Here is a 22,136-nt window from a genome sequence, read left to right as displayed (position 1 = left end):
CTCTCTCTCTCTCTCTCTCTCTCTCTCTCTCTCTCTCTCTCTCTGTGTGTGTGTGTGTGTGTGTTTGTGTGTACCTCTTCCTTCCGTCACTGTTGCTGGTACTACCCTTGTTGGGCAACCTATCGTAGTCATCTTTGTTTCCTGTTGCATTGAAAATATTAATAGAGTCCCTAATTTACTCAAGAGAAGGATGCTAGACATCAAAGGTATTCTTGGAGCGAAGCAGGGGAGCAGCAGATAGGCAGGGAGTCATCATTTCCTAATAACTTGCTGACGTGCAATCTACCATGGCTGGCAGATAAAGGAGGGTATAAAAAGGGATGGAGAGCGAAGGGGCATCAGTTGAGAAAAGGCAGAGGTGTCTGCAGCCCACTTACCCGCTCACACCGCAACTCAGTTTGGAAGAAGAGATTCCTTAAGAAAGCAGAATCATGGACCAAGAGGAATACAGACAGAGAGGTGAGTAAATGGATGAAGTCTTGCTGGAATTCCCACTGGGTTGTAATAGTACTTTGTAAACTCAAATGGTGCTTACATTGCTGTTGTTGATTATGTTTACTGTTGTTGTTGTTTTGTCACATTATTATTATTATTATTATTATTATTATTATTATTATTATTATTATTATGTTCATGTGACTTAAGTTGGTTGCGTCCATTAATTTCAGTGGTCTCCTCTTAGCAGAGCATTGGATGCAATCCATTATTATCATTTCTAGAACATGCTCAGATTTTAATTGTAATTTTGTTTTACATTGTGCCTCATTTTGTGATTTTGACAAAAATGCTATGAAAACATTATCTATCCATTCATCCAACTGCATCTATGTGTCTAATTATACATGCATGCATGCATGCATGCATACATACATGCTATAAAATAAACAAAGGTGAAACAAAATCTGCTATTCCTAATAAGAAAAAGTGCTCCATTCAGTTGGACTACCAGTACACGAAATGTGGTGAAGTGCTGTGGGACGGGTCCACTCAGAAGCAAGTCCCAGTGAGTTCCACAGGGCTTACGGATAAATGTGCAGAGGACTGCAGCCTTGGACTCCAACTCCCATCAGCCCCAGCCAACATTGGCAATGGCCAGGGACAATGGGACCTGAAGTTCAGTAACATCTGGAAGACCACCAGTTCCTCACCCCTCCTTTACAAGCTTATCGCATGTATGTTTCTTCGGAAGCACCACTGTGTTTAACCAATTTAATTCCCCCCCATATCATTTTTATTAAGTCTCCAACTATATTTCAGAGCACTTGTCATACTCCCCTTTTTTTACATGTAAAGTTTCTTCTTGACTTCCCTCACCCCTCCTTTCCTGATGTTTGTTCTTTACTCTTTTTTATCATCTGTTTTATAACACACATATTTTTATTATCTAAACCCCACTAGCATCAAATCTTTCAGTAATCCACTGCTCATTTTTCAAATCCTGCTTGTGACTTCATATATTGGTGATAATTTGACAGATACTCCATCAGCGATTTCCAATCCTACTTAAACACTTTATTGTTATGTCCTCTTATTAATTTGGCAGTCAATTTTGCCGTTTCAGCATATTCCATCAGTTTCACAAGCCATTCCTCCTTAATTGGCAATCCTTTCGTTCAATCAATTTTATTGATAGATAAGGACACGTAAGATTGCAATGCAGTCCTCAGGAGTAAGCTTACACCCTAGTAAGCAGGTATAAGGATTGCAGGCTTAAACCTTCCTTGGTTTCATGGCTTCTAGAACAGCATTGTGAGAGCTCTGGCTCCATCAAAAACTGTGAAGTTGACATCAGGCGACATCGAAAGAAATCTCCGTTTGTGGCGATTAATTGGTAGTGGCTGATTCACCCATGCAAGTCGCTGTTTTGATACCGTGGTGATGAGCATGCAGGGGTGAACTGACCCCGAAATCGATAGGAAAAGCTGTCTCAAGAGTTCACAACTCCTTCTTCTTCCAGGAAAAGAGATGGTGGACTACATTTGCCAGTACCTGACCAGCCTTAGGGAGAGACGGGTGTCTCCTGATGTGCAGCCTGGTTACATGAGAGACCAGCTGCCAGACAGCGCACCTTTCGAGCCAGAAAGCTGGGACAACATCTTTAAAGACATTGAGAAGATCATCATGCCTGGGGTAAGGACTTCTAGTGAGATGCAACAGCAGGTGTGGTCTGCTTTCATCCCCTGCACAAGTCCTTCCTTGAGACCCAATTCTAAGGACCTGTTTGGAAGACTGTCCCTAAAGGAAGGGCAAACAGGGTCATCTCTCCCCTTTCATAAGAACTTGCATGAAAGCAGCCTCCCATTTTTTTCTCACAGGCTCTTATAAGTTCAGCAGAAACAGTTGGGCCTGGTGAGCATTTAATAATAATATTATAATAATTTATTATTTACACCCCGCCCATCTGGCTGAGTTTCCCCAGCCATTCTGGGCGGCTCCCAATCGAGTGTTAAAAACAATACATCATTAAATATGAAAAACTTCCCTACACAGGGCTGCCTTCAGATGTCTTTTAAAAATAGGATAGCTGCTTATTTCCTTGATATCGGATGGGGGGGGAATTCCACAGGGCGGGTGCCACTACCGAGAAGGCCCTCTGCCTGGTTCCCTGTAACCTCACAATGAGGGAACTGCCAGAAGACCCTCGGCGCTGGATCTCAGTGTCCGGGCTGAGTGATGGGGGTAGAGACGCTCCTTCAGGTATACTGGACTGAGGCCGTTGAGGGCTTTAAAGGTCAGCACCAACACTTTGAATTGTGCTCGGAAACGTACTGGGAGCCAATGCAGGTCTCTCAGGACCGGTGTTATGTGGTCCCAGCGGCCACTCCCAGTCACCAGTCTAGCTGCCGCATTCTGGATTAATTGCAGTTTCCAGGTCACCTTCAATAGTAGCCCCACATAGAGCGCATTGCAGTAGTCCAAGCGGGAGATAACTAGAGCATGCACCAGTCTGGCGAGACAGTCTTTTAACTGATTGCGTGATTTCATGATAATGTGTCATACATTTGACGTTAGCCTCTCTGAGCCTGGTTTTGGCTGGGGAGGGCAAGGTATAAATTATTATTATTATTATTATTATTATTATTATTATTATTATTATTATTATTATTATCTGCCCTGGGCCAAGGGTTGCAGGGCAGGGTGCCTGCATCTGCTGCCGGCCAACGTGGCTGGCAACCCGGCTGCTTGGCCAACACTCCTGCCAACCCAGTAAGACTCCCCATCTCCTCCCTTCCTAGAGCAAGCCAGGGAGGGAGGATGTGGAGGACCTCTGAAGCAGCAACAAAAGAAAAAAATAAATTGTAAACCAGAGGAGATCTAAACGAGCAGATCCAAAGCAGCAGCAAAACCGCCAACAAAAAGTAATTGAGGATCAGGGAAAGGAGAGGATACCACCACCATTGCCATAAAGAGGAGGAGACAGAGACTCACACTATGATTCCCCCCAACCACACACCCCTTAGAGCATGGGTAGGCAAACTAAGGCCCGGGGGGGCCGAATCCGGCCCAATCTCCTTCTAAATCCAGCCCACGGATGGCCCAGGAATCAGCGTGTTTTTACATGAGTAGAATGTGTGTTTTTATTTAAAATGCATCTCTGGGTTATTTGTGGGGCATAGGAATTCGTTCACCCCCCCCCCCATAGAGTCCGGCCCCCCACAAGGTCTGAGGGACAGTGGACTGGCCCCTTGCTGAAAAAGTTTGCTGACCCTTGCCTTAGAGATTGCCCTGCCTATGTGCTTCCAGCTGCTTTTTCTTGAATGAAGATCTTCATGGGCTGCTGCATTTCTGATGCTACTGGAGTCTCCATAATTATAATTATATCTTACTGTTCTCACTGAATTGTATGCCGGTCATGTTTACTATTATGGTTGGTTTGGGGGCTCACACTTTTATGAGGTACTTTGGTTTTAAATATGTATTACAATGTGAATATAGGTGCTTTGAACTCCCGGTTTTCAGAGGGACAGGGCTGGAAGTTCTCTAAATGAAGTCTAACCTTGGTTACAAATTTAGTGGAGGTTCTTAAGTAAACGGGGCCTTCTCTGCAGTGGCTCCCCATTTGTGGAATGCTCTCCCTGTGGAGATTTGTCTGGCGCTTTCATTATGCATCTTTAGGTGCCAGGCAAAAACATTCCTCTACAACCAGGCCTTTCACAGGTTGACATCCAATGTCCTTTTAAATAAGCTGTGGGAGGAGGGATTATTGGTTCTTATATTTACTATGTATTTTGTGGTTTTTAAGTAGTGAACCACCCTGAGATCTGTGGATGAAGGGTGGTATACAAATTATTATTATTATTATTATTATTATTATTATTATTATTATTACAGTGGTACCTCAGGTTACATACGCTTCAGGTTACATACGCTTCAGGTTACAGACTCTGCTAACCCAGAAATACTGCTTCAGGTTTAGAACTTTGCTTCAGGATGAGAATAGAAATCGTGCGGTGGCAGTGCGGCAGCAGTGGGAGGCCCCATTAGCTAAAGTGGTGCTTCAGGTTAAGAACAGTTTCAGGTTAAGTACGTACGGACCTCCGGAACAAATTAAGTACTTAACCCGAGGTACCACTGTATTATTATTATTATTATTATTATTATTATTATTATTATTATTATTCACTAATAATCTGTCAGACTCCGGCATTTGCAATATGGAGATAATGCTGTCCTACCTTGTTGGGTTTTTTTTTATAAGGTACGTGAAGCATTTTGAACATTTGAAAAGTGTGGTATCAATGCTCAGTAGCTATAATTTTTGTGATGAATGATAGCAGTAGCTGCAAAATTAACAAATGCATTCTGTATAATGGCAAGGTTGCAGATTCGATCCCTGTATGGGTCAGCTGCATATTCCTGCCGACACACGATAAATAATGAATATAAACAAGAAGAAAACTGTACTGTGATGGCTTTCTTCTTTGAAAATCTGTATCGTTTCCTCTTTATGGATGGGTTTCCATTTCCTCTTAAGAGGCATGCTTCGTTGAGATAAATGGTTTTGCTTTAGTGAGACATTTATCTACCAGTCCCACATTCTTCTATTTCCTTTGACATTAATAAAAAAAATGCACAGATGCGTCCATCAGATCTGAGATGCGCTCAGCGAGGACTGCAGTCCTCCCCACTTTGCGGTCTAACAACCTGGGGTAGTTGAAGATCTTGTGCCTTTAATTCCCCTATCTCCTGCCAAGCACCACATTTCCCGAGGTGGGGGGGGGGCAATCTACATGACATTGGTGGGTGGAGCCACAGCCCAAAGTGGGCAGGGCCAAAGCCAAAGTGGGTGGAGTTTGCAAAGTAGGCAGGGAGCTTTGAAAAGCAGCCAAGAGCGACATGGAACGAAGCTGTAGGTTTCACACAAATCCTTTTAATTGTGCAGAAGATAGAACATCTCTAGAAACAACAGAGAGGGCATTTGCAGGTGTGGCTCTCAGCTTTAGACCCTCCAAGTGTCCCTATTTTCCAGGGACAGTCCTGGATTTACAGAAGCCGTCCTGGTTTCTGATTTGATCCCGGAATGTCCTCATGTATGTTTATATTTCCTGGAAGCTGCCTAGAGTGTCTGAGGCTACCCAGTTAGATGGGTGGGGTATAAATAGTAAAATTAATAGGATGTTCCTTCAGGATATACCTGAAGGAGCGTCTTCATCCCCACTGTTCAGCCTGGACACTGAGGTCTAGCACCAAGGGCCTTCTGGTGGTTCCCTCACTGAGAGAAGTGAGGTTATAGTGAACCAGGCAGAGGGCCTCCTCAGTGGTGGCACCTGCCCTGTGGAACGCCCTCCCAGCGGATGTCAAGAAAATTAACAACTACAGTGGTACCTCGGGTTAAGTATTTAATTCGTTCCGGAGGTCCGTTCTTAGCCTGAAATAAACAACAATCTTAGAAGATGTCTGAAGGCAGCCATGTTTAGGGGAGTTTTTAATGTTTGATGTTTTAACTTCTTCTTCTTCTTCTTCTTCTTCTTCTTCTTCTTCTTCTTCTTCTTCTTCTTCTTCTTCTTCTTCTTCTTCTTCTTCTTCTGTTGGGAGCCACCCAGAGTGGCTGGGGAAACCCATATTGGTGGGGTGTTGGAGGGCAAGTTAAGATAACCTTTTGCTCCTTTTCACTTGTTTTCTGCAGTAATCAACCCTTTCTCACCCTCTCATCAACTTCCCAACTCTTGTTTTTAACCCAGGTTGTCCATTGGCAGAGTCCACACATGCATGCCTACTTTCCGGCTCTCACCTCCTGGCCTTCACTCCTGGGTGACATGCTGGCAGACGCCATTAATTGCTTGGGATTTACCTGGGTAAATGACACTACTTTTCTTGGGAGTTTTCATGTTGAATTGATGCTGCTCAACAAAATCATGGTTGTCGACTGCTGAAAGACTTTGTACCTGATTAACCTTTTAAATATACGCTTATTATATCAACATTTGTTATGTTTAACTACCTATGTACATGGCTGGCATTATAATATCATTGCCTCCCTGAGATATTGTCTTCTCTTCAACCATGCCTTTGGCTGATTGATATTCTACAGCAGTGGTTCCCAATTAGCTAATTACTGAGGACCCCCTATTTATCAAAAGCCAAGTCATGGACCCCCTACTGTTTAAATTTTTGATAACTCTATGGTAGTTACCTCTGCAAAGCAATTTTTTGAACAAAATGTGGAGTAGCTCCTAATAAGCAAAGGATTTTAGGTGTACAGTCATACCTTGGATCCCAAATGCCTTGGTACTCAGACGTTTTGGCTCCCGAACACCACAAACATAAAAGTGAGTGTTCTGGTTTGCAAATGTTCTTTGGAACCCGAATGTTCGATGGTGCTTCCCCGGCTTCTGATTGGCTGCATGAGCTTCTTGCAGCCAATCAGAAGCCACACTTTGGTTTCCAAAGTCGAATAGACTTCCGGAATGGATTCTGTTTGACTTCTAAGGTATGGCACTAGGGCTGAGCGATATCTGGTTTTCGACATCGTGATATATCAGCAGTGAAACACTGCAAATTGGAGATCAGGCGTGGGGACGAGGGAAGGAGCAGCCGCAGAGATCGGATGGGTGGGGGGAGGAGAGGAAGCGGAGTCACTTCCACCACATGGTTTGAATGGGAAGGGATAGGGATGGGGGGGGGTTTTGCATCAAGCCATTGTCAGTGGGGGCAGCCAGCGAAAATGCATGTCCACTGTGGCTTCTTCTTCTTTCCTGCTGACTGAGAAAAGTTGCTCCACCTCAGGGCCAAGGGAAGGTAGCGATCGGCTGTCCTGGTCTCCCTCAGTGCGAGGGAAGGCTGCTGATCTGTTATCGGCTGAGACCATTGTGCAACATCGGCAAAAGGGATGTGGGTGGCGCCGTGGGTGGCACTGTCCCTCTTGAGCTTGCTGATCAGAAGGTTGGCAGTTCGAATACAGGGTGAGCTCCCGTTGCTCTGTCCCAGCTCCTGCCAACCTAGCAGTTCAAAAGCATGCCGGTGCAAGTAGATAAATAGGTACCACTGTGGTGGGAAGGTAAATGCTGTTTCTGTGCTCTCTGGCTTCCGTCACGGTGTCTTGTTGCGCCAGAAGCAGTTTACATTAGTCTTGCTGGCCACATGACCCGGAAAGCTGTCTGCGGACAAACGCCGGCTCCCTCAGCCTGAAAGCGAGATGAGCGCCGCTACCCCATAGTCATCTGCGACTGGGCTTAGCTGTCAGGGGTCCTTTACCTTTACGTTTTTATCCTGCATTTTATTCTGTGAACCACCCTGAGATCTTATTATGCAGGGAGGTATATAAATCTAAATAATGATAATAATGATGATAATAATAATAATAATAGTAATAATAATATTACCAGTGTGGTGTAGTGGTTAAGAGCGGTAGATCCGTAATCTGGGGAACCGGGTTCGTGTCTCCGTTCCTCCACATGCAGCTCCTGGGTGACCTTGGGCCTGTCACACTTCTCTGAAGTCTCTCAGCCCCACTCACCTCACAGAGTGTTTGCTGTGGGGGAGGAAGGGAAAGGAGAATGTTAAAGGGAGTGAAAGGCAGGATATCAAATCCAAACTCTAATAATAATAATAATAATAATAATAATAATAATAATAATAAAAAAATAATAATATTGTGGGAGTCGGATATTGAAAGAAAAGTTTGTGCTGGTGTTAGAAAATTATTTCTCAACATGACCCTGCTCAAAATCAATCATTTCAGTTCCATTTTTGTTACCCCCATTCCTTATCCCTAAATCACCTCTAGGTAAAGTCTTATTAAATTAATTTATTTCCCCAAATTACTATCCTCCGCAACCCAGGCCATCCCTCTAATACAAATCCTCCCAAATTCATTACCTTTGCAGAAGCACTTTGGGAAAAAGATTCAGGGTCAGTTCCTATCTGGACTGAACACAAGTAGCATTTTTTCCACTCACTGGCAGCCCCCCCCCCCATTTAAGCCAGCCTTCAGTGATACTTGTTACTTATGGAAAATCTTATTAAAAACATATTATTATTATTTTTAAAGCACTTACCGTATTTTTCGCTCTATAAGACGCACCAGACCACAAGACGCACCTAGTTTTTGGAGGAGGAAAACAAGAAAAAAATATTCTGAATCTCAGAAGCCAGAACAGCAAGAGGGATCGCTGCACAGTGAAAGCAGCAATCCCTCTTGCTGTTCTGGCTTCTGCCATAGCTGCGCAGCCTGCATTTGCTCCATAAGACGCACAGACATTTCCCCTTACTTTTTAGGAAGGAAAAAGTGAGTCTTATAGAGCAAAAAATACGGTATTTGCTTAGGCAAAACAGCTTCTTACAGATTTACTCTACCATACTAGTACATGATGTTAACACTAGATGGCAGTCATGCAAAGTGTTTTAACAAAATACTTCTGTAAGATAGGGTTGGGGAAGAAATCCAGTAGTTTTCATTTTAACGCAATCTTATCTAATTTGCTCTGATATGCATACTGAAAGGCCCCGGTGCTTTTTTAATTATTGAGTTATATTGCAAATATATGCAAATCAAAACTTTTAAATGTGAAAGGAAGAAAAAAGATTTAAAAGGGTTACAAAGAACAAAAGAAGAAAAGAAAAAGAAAAGAAAGAAGAAAAGCAGAAATCTAAATAAATTACCGGTACATAAACTAATACAATTAAATCTTAATGAAGATAAGAAAAAATCATAGATGGATGTTTTAAAATTTGCACTTCTCCAAATGTGACAATGCAATTTTCCAGCTAAACAAAACACATACAAAATCACAAATATGCAAACAAACAAACGAACCAACCAACCAACCAACCCATCATATTAAGGGAAATTGCTTTGCAGAAATATGCATGTGAGGAAAACTTGCATAAAAAGATTTGCATGCCACGAGAATTTGCACTAAAATGGTGATGAGTTTTCACAGGGATTTCAAACAAGCCACAAACTGCTGCGAGAATGTTAAAGGCTGAACTTAAGAGTGGAAAAAATGAGAAGCTGAAACTGAGAGATTCAAGCATCCCTACTCACGAGTAGGCTGCAGGTCTAGAAGCTTCCCTTTCCCTACACAATGCATATTTGTTCATCTGTCGGCTTTGACCCAGTAAAAAGAGATCCTTTTCCTCATCCTGTATCTCTTTTACACTTGCAGGCATCCAGCCCAGCTTGCACAGAACTGGAAATGAACGTGATGGACTGGTTGGCCCAAATGTTAGGTCTCCCAAATTTCTTCTTGCATCATCATCCAGACAGCAGGGGTGGAGGTATCCTGCAGGTAAGTAGCTCAGGAGGGCTGTGTTTTCTTTGGTTTTAGTCTGAACATGCTCACAACTTCTAGTGCAAGAGATGGGGAGTCTGGGGAACCCCAAAACTCCCATCAGCCACAGCTAGCATGACCAATGGTCAGTGATGATGCGAGTTCATCAACATCTGGAGGGCCACCATTTCCCTACTCTCTTTTTTTAAAAGCCTACGGCATCCAGTATTCCACAGTGGTCTCCCATCCAAGTACTAACCAGGCCTGACCCTGCTTAACTTCTGAGATCAGACAATATCGAGCATGTTAAGGGTATTATGTGTCAGGAGCTCGGCCTACTCTTGAGTAGGACCCTGGTAGAGACACATGCCCGACTGGCATATTCTCTCCCTCCTGGTCGTTCATTTGGGAGCTTCAAAAGCTTTCTTCAGTCCGAACACCACAGCGACTGATGCCAACCGACACTGGCACACTTAGGGATCCGCAGAGTTTGTGCAGCTTGCGTAACAGACCTCAGCAACTCAGCATTTTGGCTAATCCACTTTATTTACATATAAACACACACGGAGCACTGCAACATGGCTCCTTCTCTCTCTAGCATCAGACAGCAAAGAGAAAGAACAAAGGACAATAGTCCCCCTTCACGCAACACAGTAACACAAACATCCTGTCTCCGTCACTTCCCCTCTGTGGAGTCAAAACATATACTGTCATGTGATAGACAACAATCCCATGACTGCAGTCATGGAGCAGGAATTCTAACAGTATGGCCATAGACATCATTTCCCTATTCTTGTTCTACCGTCTTTTCTGGACATGTCAAAATTGATTTACATCCTTCTACTGGGGAATAGTTTGTGACACGCCTCAAAAAAAAAGAAGCATTATTATATATTCATTTGGTTTTTCAGATTAAAGTTTTACAGTCACATATCCAACATACAATATAGAAAAAAGATTCCAAAGAATCTCTTGGGCGTCCCTCCTCTTCTTTGTGGGTCCTGTTGTTAGTCATTTCCTCCTGCATTTTTTATAATAATCCAAATCTCCATTGTGTCCAAAATTCACCATTAAACTGCAACTGTTATTCCAATCCTACTAATGATTTTAACTGTTTACAATGGTTTTTAAGATAAATTATAAATTTCCCCATTCCTTCTTAAAATTTTGGTCTCCCTGATTTCTGATTCTCCCGGTCATTTTAGCCATTTCAGCATAATCAATCAACTTGATCTGCCATTCTTCTCTGGTAGGGACTTTATCTTCTTTCCATCTCTGGACCAACAACATCCGCACAGCCGTGGTCACATACATAAATAGTCTTTTCTAAAAAGAAGCATTATTAGATGGCAAGATGAATTTTAACAGGGAGAAATGTAAAGTATTGCACTTGGGCAAAAAAAATGAGAGGCACAAATACAAGATGGGTGACACCTGGCTTGAGAGCAGTACATGTGAAAAGGATCTAGGAGTCTTGGTTGACCACAAACTTGACATGAGCCAACAGTGTGACGCGGCAGCTAAAAAAGCCAATGCAATTCTGGGCTGCATCAATAGGAGTATAGCTTCTAGATCAAGGGAAGTAATAGTGCCACTGTATTCTGCTCTGGTCAGACCTCAACTGGAGTACTGTGTCCAGTTCTGGGCACCACAGTTCAAGAAGGACACTGACAAACTGGAACGTGTCCAGAGGAGGGCAACCAAAATGGTCAAAGGCCTGGAAACGATGCCTTATGAGGAACGGCTAAGGGAGCTGGGCATGTTTAGCCTGGAGAAGAGGAGGTTAAGGGGTGATATGATAGCCATGTTCAAATATATAAAAGGATGTCACATAGAGGAGGGAGAAAGGTTGTTTTCTGCTGCTCCAGAGAAGCGGACACGATCCAAACTACAAGAAAGAAGATTCCACCTAAACATTAGGAAGAACTTCCTAACAGTAAGAGCTGTTCGACAGTGGAATTTGCTGCCGAGGAGTGTGGTGGAGTCTCCTTCTTTGGAGGTCTTTAAGCAGAGGCTTGACAACCATATGTCAGGAGTGCTCTGATGGTGTTTCCTGCTTGGCAGGGGGTTGGACTCGATGGCCCTTGTGGTCTCTTCCAACTCTATGATTCTATGATTCTATTATAAATGAGAGAGATTAATATCATTTCTTAGAGCAAACAGTAGGTGTCACCATTGGCCTATTCATAGATTGCAACCTGCAGTGGGGACAAAATGAATTAGCAGTTTGTAGATTAAAACAGCAAGGTATAGTTTTCTAGCGGAAGGAGCCCGTAGCTCAGAGACACAGCACAGGCTCTGCATGTGAAAAGCCACAGCTTCAATCCCTGATAATTTCCAGTTAAAAAAAGGAGATGGCTAGGATGTAGATGGCAAGAAAAACCTCAGCCAGCTGCTATTCAGAAAGCTTTAGCTGAGCTAAATAGCCTGACCTGTATCACTTCCAGACAGAGGTGAACCTTGCACCCAGGGCTAGATTTAGGTTGGATGAGACCCTAAGCTACTGAAGATAATGGGGCCCCAGCTGTCCTTTGTCAACAACAAATTGTCGCTGTTTCTTGTGTTGAATATATGCTGTATGGTAATTTATGGACCTAATAGGTATCTAAAGCCATTTGCACTTGTTGCCATGCAACCAGTCCATGCGGAATGTAGGCACCCTATATATAGAAATGAGCAAACCAGTGATATTTTAGGGAGCAGACTAGCAGGCCGGGCCCATTACTTACATCATAGGAGCCTACACAACACAAAATACTGTTGCTGTATGTAGGTAAAGGTAAAGGGATCCCTGACCATTAGGTCCAGTCGTGGCCGACTCTGGGGTTGTGATGCTCATCTCGCTTTATTGGCCGAGGGAGCCGGTGTACAACTTCCGGATCATGTGGCCAGCATGACTAAGCCGCTTCTGGTGAACCAGAGCAGCGCACGGAAATGCCGTTTACCTTCCCGCCGGAGCGGTACCTATTTATCTACTTGCACTTTGACGTGCTTTCGAACTGCTAGGTTGGAAGGAGCAGGGACCAAACAATGGGAGCTCACCCCATCGTGGGGATTCAAACCGCCGACCTTCAGATCGGAAAGTCCTAGGCTCTGTGGTTTAACCCACAGCGCCACCCGTGTCCCTGTTTGTGATATAGGTTGCTGTTAATAATAAGGAGAGTTTGTTTCTTTGTTTCTTTCTGCAGAGCACAGTTAGTGAATCAACCTTGGTTGCTCTGTTGGCTGCAAGGAAGAATAAAATTCTGGAAATGAAGGAGTCTGAGCCAGGTGCAGACGATTCTGCTCTGAACTCTCGTCTCATTGCTTATGCCTCAGATCAGGTAAATGAGAGTGTATGTCTGCATGTATATGAGTTAGGCCCCATCTGGACTATACATTTAAAACAGTATTGTACTGCTTTAAACAGTCATGGTTTCCTCCCAAACATCCTGGGAACTGTGGCTGGGGAAACTCAGCCAGATGGGTGGGGTATGAATAAATTATTATTATTATTATTATTATTATTATTATTATTATTATTATTATTATTTGCTGAGAGTTGTTAACCCCAGTTCTGGGCACCATAGTTTAAGAAGAATATTGGTAATAAGTGCAGAAGATGACCAAAACGATAAATGGTCTGGAAACCAAGCCTTATGAGGAATGGTTGAAGGAGTTGGGTATAATTAGCCTGGATAAAAGGAAACTTTTATATTATGATAGCCATCATAATATAAATATCTACAGGGCTGCTACACAGAAGATGAAGCAAACTTGTTTTCTGCTACTCCAGAGGGTAGGACTCGAAGCAGTGGGCACTCATTCTGATTTGTTTGCAAGGAGGTTAAATCACCTTGCATCCATGCCTTAACCCACATGTTCCTCATCATTAAAAAGTCTGATCTGTAGGGGAAGTGGGCTTTATTGTGCATGACTTCCCGATCAACTCTGATCGTGCAAAATGAATTTAGCTGTTTGGATGCCACTCAAAATTATCAACAGTCTGGAAGTGCCCCGTGTTTTTGATGAAGGCCTGCATGTGTAGGGGTGTCAGTTTTGGAAAAAGAAGGCTGCATAAAGGTAAAGGTAAAGGACCCCTGACAGTTAAGTCCAGTCATGAATGACTCTGGGGTTGCGGCGCTCATCTCACTTTACTGGCTGAGGGTGCCGGTGTTTGTCCGCAGACAGTTTTTCCGGGTCATGTGGCCAGCATGACTAAGCCGCTTCTGATGAAACCAGAGCAGCGCATAGAAACGCCGCTTACCTTCCTGCCAGGGTGGTACCTATTTATCTACTTGCACTTTTTGGTGTGCTTTCGAACTGCTAGGTTGGCAGGAGCTGGGACTGAACAACACCTATCTTTTAAGATATATGGGCTGAATATATGCACCAAGGACAAATCTGTTCAGGCCTTCAGCCAAACTTAATTGTAATTGTACTGACTAAATCTTGTTGTAGTATGGGCTCCTCTTGACCAACATTACCAGCACTTGAGTCCCTGGAATCTCCTTGCTTGTCTTCTCAGGCTCACTCCTCAGTAGAAAAGGCGGGTTTAATTTCCCTCGTGAAGATGAGATTTCTTCCTGTGGATGAAAATTTTTCCTTGAGAGGAGAAACCTTGAAAAAAGCCATTGAAGAAGACAGAAGCCGTGGCCTGGTGCCCATCTTTGTAAGTTTTGTTCTCTATATACTTGGAAGGCTACTGGCCTTGATGGTTCTCTTCTAGTTCCTTGGTTGAAGTATTGCTTCTAAGTGCCAGTTTCTGGAAAGGAGAGTGCTCTTGTGCTTGGTTTCTGCATGAGGTTTTCCCAGAGGCATCTGGGAATAAGATACTGGACCAGACAGACAGACAGACAGATCAGATAGATATTAGACCAGAATAAGATACTGGACCAGATAGACAGACAGACAGCTAAAACAGCAACTTCTTTAAGGAGCATAAAACTATGGTTGAAGAAAGACAGGTGACACTTGCTTTTGAGAGCTGAAGGTTATGGAAGCCCTGACGTTGTTTAGAACATGTCCAGCCATTCTTTCCATCTCTGGTTAAAACAAGTTGTGCAGGTTTTTCTAACACTTGCAAAACCTGTTTTCTCAGCAGCTGCCATGGGTCACCCCATGAGCAATGACATCTCTCCTGTATTGCCTTCAACTCCCTGAAAATTGATGGCCGACTTGTCTCCATCCTGCAAGGGGACATTTTGTTGACCAATAAATTCGTGTCTCTGGTGTTTTTGGATGTTCTGCCGTGCTTTCTTGACAACTCCCTAATTTTGTCTAGGTTTGTGCAACTCTTGGAACAACAGGAGTCTGTGCTTTTGACAGCCTTTCGGAGCTGGGACCCGTATGTAAGTAGTCTCAATACTTCTCAAAAGGGACCGTTATAACAAGTCTTAGATGGTGACCAACCCTTACCCCAAGCAAATCTCTGATTCTCGATTTTATGGCAATGCAACAGCTTGCGCAAGTATCAGCTATTGCACAGAAATCAACTGTTGCACAGGAATCAGCTGTTTCACTAGTGCAATTGTTGCATTAGATCTCATTGTTGTGCAGCCTTTAAATTCGGTCATCTGCTAGTGCAAGGGCCGACAGAGAACATTCAATACATCTCTATACCTTCTCAAACATCACCTTCAATTTCTCTTTAGGCTCTAAAGAGGGACTCTGGCTTCATGTCGATGCTGCTTATGCTGGGACAGCGTTCCTCTGCCCAGAATTCAGAACATTTTTGACTGGAATAGAACACTCAGATTCTTTTACCTTCAACCCTTCCAAATGGATGATGGTTCACTTCGACTGCACAGCGTTCTGGTGAGTGTGAGGCTCAAAGCGTGCAGACACGTGAAATTCTAAGTCTCTGCAATTCCCCCCAATGACCAATTATTCCCCCCTGGTCCCCATTTGTATAGGATCAAGGATAAAAACAAACTGCAGCAAACCTTCAGTGTTAATCCCATCTACCTCAGACATCCCAACACGGGGTCAGCCACGGACTTCATGGTGAGTAAACTGAATGCAAAAAGGGGCTGTTGTAAACCAGATTCCAGATTTCTCTGTTTGTTTGCAAAATAGCAGTAGGGGGCTGATTCTCTCCTCCTTTATCTTTTATCCCATGAGAAATCCCCCAAAATTATTTACCTCCTTAGGCGAAATATACATAATCACCATCAGTATTAACCTTAAGGTCCATAAATAGCAACACCCTAGAGGTCCCGGGCCCTAAGGGAGTTAGATTAGCCTCAACCAGAGCCAGGGCCTTCTCTACACTGGCTCCAGCCTGGTGGAACGCTCTGCGGGATCTGATTTCTTTCCGCAGGGCCTGTAAGACAGAGTTGTTCCGCCTGGCCTTTGGCTTAGAATCAGTTTGATTCCCTCCCCCTCTTTCTTTTTCCTTTCTCCTCCTGTGATGAGACTGCATCCTAATGTTTTAATGTTGTATTTTAATCTTGTTTTTTAAATTGTATTTTAATCAACTTGTTTTTAATATTGGTTGTTAGCCGCTCTGAGCCCGGTCTTGGCTGGGGAGGGCGGGGTATAAATAAAATTTAGTAGTAGTAGTAGTAGTAGTAGTTCTTACATATTAGTCTTCTTCTTCTTTGGTGATCCCTCGTAGCCGAGTAAGATTGTCTTCCATGAACACGGTCTTAACAGTAACTCCGTAAGTGGCTGTGGAGGCCAATTCTGGATCCACACATCCTTCCACGGTGGGGACATAGGTTTCCAGGTGGGAGTTGATCACAGTGAGGGTTTGCCAAATGTGCCTTCCTCTTAGCTCATTTCTCCCTTTCGTCCTGAGTTTGAGCATCTTCAAAATCCATGACACCTTTGGTAAAGGCTGTTCTCCAACTGGAGCTGGTGTTTCCCAGTTATCAGTGTTTATACTCCTTTTTTTTTTTGCCTTGAGAGAGTTTATAAACCTCTTTTGTTGACCAACAGCATTACGCATTCCATTTTTAAGTTCGGAATAGAGTAGATGCTTTGGAAGACATATTAGTCTCACGGTAGTCTTATATATGTCACATATTAGTATGTGACATATGACTCCCATCAAATTATCCTGGGAATTGTCATTTGTTAAGGGTGCTGAGAGTGGGTGTCACTGTGGGTTAAACCACAGAGCCTAGGGCTTGCCGATCAGAAGGTTGGCAGTTCAAATCCCCGCAACGGGGTGAGCTCCCATTGCTCGGTCCCAGCTCCTGCCAACCTAGCAGCTCAAAAGCACATCAAAGTGCAAGTAGATAAATAGGTACTGCTCCGGTGGGAAGGTAAACGGCGTTTCCGTGCGCTGCTCTGGTTCGCCAGAAGTGCCTTAGTCATGTTGGCCACATGATCTGGAAGCTGTGCGCTGGCTCCCTCAGCCAGTAAAGCGAGATGAGTGTCGCAACCCCAGAGTCAGCCACGACTGGACCTAATGGTCAGGGGTCCCTTTACCTTTACCTAAGGGTGCTGTGAGTTATTAGGAGACCCTTATTCCCCTCACAGAGCTGCACTCAGGAAGAGGAATTGATTGTTGAACTGCTCTGAGGACTGCACCTCTAGGAGGGGATTAGGGGGTCTCCTAACAAAAACCCTTAATAAACCACAGTTCTGGGGGGAGAAGTCATGACTGTTTAAAATGGTATCCTAGTGCTTGAAACACGTAGCGCATATGGGAACTTGGTTTCTGAAACCAGATGGACTGGGCTCAAATGGGTTTGGAGGGCATGCCCTGTGGCTAGGAAGGCCTTTGCCCTAATACAATTCTCCAGTTATTCAGTCATGAGGGGGATATTTACTTATTTGCCTGATTTATATAGATTTATAAAAATTTGTACACCACCCTTCATCAGTAGATCTCAGAAGGAGGCACCACTTTTTATTCGTTCTTTGTTTCCTGGGGGGGGGGGTACTAGGAGAGATTCCTGTGCTCGGTGTCTGTTTAATTCTAACTCAAATGAGGCCTTGTGGGCATCTGGTCTCTGTTTGGACACACACAAAATGCAGACCGTGGCTGATGGGAACTATAGTCCAAAACAGCTGGAGAGCAACAGATTTGGGAAGGCTGCAGGAGTGTATTATCGGAAACGCAGACAGATGCATGAGCTTTCTCTGCTGCCAAGGTACAGTTGCTCCCCATCAATAAGTAGAATGAGATCCCAGATATGTGGCTTTCGTGCCCTTGGCAGGTTTCGACATCCAACCCTTCTCCACCTTTTTCTCCTAGCTGACCTCTGACTGTTGTTTGATTTGCAGCACTGGCAAATCCCACTGAGCCGAAGGTTTCGTTCTCTGAAGCTCTGGTTTGTGATCCGCTCGTTTGGTGTCAAGAAGCTTCAAGACCACGTCAGACATGTAGGTGAACTGGAGGTGTACATGTGTGACTGGGCAAGGGCGAATCTGTCAATTTTGGTTTCTATTTCCCTCACTCTGAAGTGCAGTTCTAATGAAAATCCATTGCGTGTCGAGGCCCCGCAGCCACCCCCTCGTTGGAAATAACCAGTGGCGTAGCGTGGGTTGTCAGCACCAGGGGCAAGGCACGTAATTTGCGCCCCCTAACCCGTGGATTTGTGCCCCCTAACCTGTGGATTTGCGCCCCCTAACCCTAACCTCAGATGTTGCACCCAGTGCACCCGGCCCCCCCTGCACCCCCCACGCTACGTCACTGGAAATAACTCACACAAGGACACAAATATATTTTTTTTCAAGTGAATTTTTATTGTTTTCCTTACATATTCTTTTCCAACAAATTGTAATAGCACCATACATTCCCCTTGACTCTGCCGAGTCGCGACCCCCCTCCCTCCCCACAACTGGTATATTTATCCTCTTTCCATCACGCACATCATTCTCATATTAGTACTAATATACATTGGAGGTATTATGTCAATCCTGCTAGTGTCTTGACCTCTTTACAATTCTTCTTTAAATATTCAATAAATTTACTCCAGTTATTTTGGTATCTTTGATCTCCTTGGTCCCGGATCCTCCCTGACAGTTTGGCAAGTTCTGCATATTCTGTCAACTTCGCCTGCCACTCCTGAATAGTTGGTATATCTTGTACTTTCCATCTTTGGACACAAATATTAGGTTTATGTTATTGGGCAAATTTTTGCCATAACTTTATTGAATTACAGAATGTGAGCAGTATTGGCTTAGGCATTGATTGGACCTGACTATATCTGACTCCTGCCCATTGTGCAGGAAGTCCAGTAAGGGTAAGCTACCGGTAGGGGGAGCCCTGTCGATGCGAACCAACTCAAGCTCCCCCTGGTGTTCCCGTCAGGGTCGTGTCTAGGCCTTAGCCCCCCCCAGCCGGGCTTCAGACTAGATCAACACCCCCGGATTCCTTTAACAGAATACCCTTAAGCATGGAGGGCCAGGTGATGGCCACACCTCCCCTCCACCCCACAAGGTCAAACAATGCCTAACCGCCACAAGAGCCCAAAGGCTCGCCGCCGATTGGCTGGCCGGGCTCTGACGTGGCCGGGATCCCCCAGGCAACGGGGCACAAAGTCCCCCGCCCCCGGTGGGGAGTGGGTGGCCATGTGGTCCACCGCAACTCCTTCCCACTGGGAAGTGGAGCGGATTTGGCGGTTTTGCATGAATTTCTCCTAACAATATATCCAGCTGGGATAGGTCAGTTGGTAGAGCATGAGACTCTTAATCTCAAGGTTGTAGGTTTGAGCAAAAGATTCCTGCGTTGCAGGGGGTTGGACTAGATGACCCTTGTGGTCCCTTCCAGCTCTACAACTCTATGATTCTATATACATCTTTGTTGGCAACTTTGTGTAATATGCAGAACTTTGGCTAATGAGTCAGATAGGAAAGCAAGCTTGCTAGCCAGCAGCCAGGTACAGTTTTTAAGGGACAATGGTGAGTAGGTTCCCCGAAGTTTCTCCAATCTTTCTGTATGTTAAAATGTTAACTACTTAAAGCTTTGAGGGTGGTCAGGGACGTCTCGTTGGTTCTGGGCAAGATCATGTTTTCATTTTATTTCTGCATCCTATGACTTTTTCCCTGCTCTGTTGGAAATGATAATTGCCTATGCTAAAATAAGAGGACAAAATAGAAGAATGGAGGCCGTTGGTGGATTATACCTATCAAACTATAATTCTCATATGAAATCACATGCAGGATTTGAGATAGGAGCAATGGAAGAATGTAGAAAATGGATTTTACAGGCTAAAAAAATAAATGTAGATGTGTGTTAATGCAGATATTAAGGGGGAATTTAAAAAATCAAGGAAGGAGGGGGCAGGAAGTCAAGAAGAAAATGTGTAAAAAATAAACAAGCCAATACCTAAGATTGGAGTTATGTAATGATTTGGAAGATTTAATAAAAATCATTGTAAAACAATAATTGCTTATGCCTTTTTGGAAACTGTAGGGCACCGAGATGGCCAAATATTTTGAGTCACTGGTTAGAAGTGATCCCCTGTTTGAAATCCCTGCTAAGAGACACCTTGGACTGGTTGTGTTTCGTTTAAAGGTAAGAGCAAAAGTTCCCCCTCTAGAATTTAAAACAACCCACTTCACCCCCCCCAAAAAAACAGCTATGAAGAAAGAGTGTAGGAGAGAATGAATCACTGTGAGCATCTCTAGTATACATCAGATCTCCAATGAAAGGCTGAAGGGGGGTGGAATATAGCCAGACCATTAACAAGGCTGCTTCATATCCCTCAGTGTAGATACAGTCTAAGTTACCGGCTGTTTCCACATCCTAGTTGCTATGGGTGAGGGAGAAAAATCCCCTAATTTATCCACTTCAAGTATAACTTTATAAACTTCTGTCATGCATACACACCCTCCACTAGGTCATCTTTTAATAGGAAAAAGCATAATTTAAGTTCACAGACCTGACTCACTGGTGTTGGTCCAGATTCCTGGGTTAATCAAAGGCTGTGATGGGAATTGGAGCATTCAGTTGCATGGCTTCTCTCTTTGGTGCTGACCTTTAAAGCCCTCAATGGCCTCGGCCCAGTATACCCGAAGGAGCATCTCCACCCCCATCGTTCAGCCTGGACACTGAGATCTAGCGCCGAGGGCCTTCTGACGGTTCCCTTCTTGCGAGAAGTGAGGTCACAGGGAACCAGGCAGAGGGCCTTCTCAGTGGTGGCGCCCGCCCTGTGGAATGTCCTCCCATCAGATGTCAAGGAAATAGACAACTATTTGGCTTTTAGAAGACATCTGAAGGCAGCCCTGTTTAGGGACGTTTTTAATGTTTGATGGCTTATCGTGTTTTTAATATTCTGTTAGGAGCTGCCCAGAGTGGCTGGGGAAACCCAGGCAATTGGGCGGGGTATAAATAATAAATTATTATTATTATTATATTATTATTATTATTACTTTGAAAACAATTTGTACGTGGTTTATCACAATATCTTTTGAAAACAGGGCCCTAACTGGATGACAGAAAAGGTCTTAAAAGATCTGAACAAATCGGGGAAGCTCTTTGTTATTCCGGCAACGGTTCACGACAAGTTCATCATTCGGTTCACTGTGACGTCTCAGTTTACAACCCGAGAAGACATCCGAAGAGACTGGGCCCTCATCCAACAGGCTGCGGTGCAAGTCTTAAACATGCATCATACGCCCAGACCTGTCGCCATCTCAGAGGAAGGGGTCCAAGTTCCCAACGTGATAACCAGCCCCATTTCAAAATCAATAGGTGCTGCTCCCTTTTTTGACTTAGAGGAAGAAGAAAGCAAAAGGTCCCAATGTAAAATAACTGTGCAGCCTCGAAGAGGCTCTCTGAGCCCTTCTCCGTGGTTGTTCGGTGAAAACGTCGGCGTGCCTGAGGATCCTCATTTGGACGACTGCTTCGCAGAAGGCAGCCTGAGCCCCACCAACCACAAAGTGCCCTCGTTCTCTGTTCAAAGCAAGAAGAAGACAGCTCGCTCCCTCAGTGTGCCAACAGCTGGCTTTTGGGAAGTGAGCCACCCAAAGGCCATGGGCTTGGAGGTCCCTGGGAAGAGTGGACCTTGCACCAGCGAGAAACTCCTTTCCCAATTGCCCAGAGAGATACTGATGCTCAAGAAAAGCGCCCTGAAGAAACACCTGAAATTTTACAGCGTGCCCAGTTTTCCCGAATGCACGATTCAGTGTGGGCTCCAGCTGCCGTGCTGCCCTCTACAGGCCACCGTGTAGTCAGTCCTCCACCCTCAACGGCTCATCCCTTCCGCTCCTCGAGGCAGCGAGAACCAAAGCCTGCTTATTCTCATGCAATGCAATAATCTATGACCCTCTCTAATAATATAAAAAATAATTATATTAGTTACAGAAGACTCTGTGCTATTTTTTTTTAAAAGCCTGTATATTTAATAAGTTTAAAAGAGAAATAAAACTATTTAGCATTGTGCTTGGCGTTTCATGTTTCATTGCAGATTCTCTGCTTCCAGATGGAATTTTTGCATTGTGGGTTGGTAAGCTATCATACAAAAGGGGTCAGCAACTAGAGGC

The 22,136-nt window shown here is 44.2% G+C and overlaps 1 protein-coding gene across 1 annotated transcript; it reads left to right on the top strand.

Annotated features, from left to right (window-relative positions):
* The first annotated feature begins 215 nt into the window (after window positions 1-215).
* Window positions 216-22,035, top strand: HDC (histidine decarboxylase). The gene is made up of 12 exons (XM_081888552.1): window positions 216-459; window positions 1,958-2,130; window positions 6,183-6,296; window positions 9,609-9,731; window positions 12,902-13,036; window positions 14,221-14,364; window positions 14,977-15,043; window positions 15,347-15,509; window positions 15,608-15,698; window positions 17,931-18,029; window positions 20,065-20,166; window positions 21,072-22,035. Exons 1-12 carry the CDS (start codon window positions 432-434, stop codon window positions 21,822-21,824), a joined length of 1,992 nt encoding a protein of 663 aa, XP_081744678.1. The 5' UTR covers window positions 216-431; the 3' UTR covers window positions 21,825-22,035.
* The last annotated feature ends 101 nt before the right edge of the window (window positions 22,036-22,136 follow it).

Source organism: Podarcis melisellensis (genome assembly GCF_964234715.1).
Source record: "Podarcis melisellensis genome assembly, chromosome: 14".
Lineage (NCBI taxonomy): Eukaryota > Metazoa > Chordata > Lepidosauria > Squamata > Lacertidae > Podarcis > Podarcis melisellensis.
Note: the sequence above shows the minus strand (reverse complement) of the source record. Positions and strands in the feature narration are given on the sequence as shown.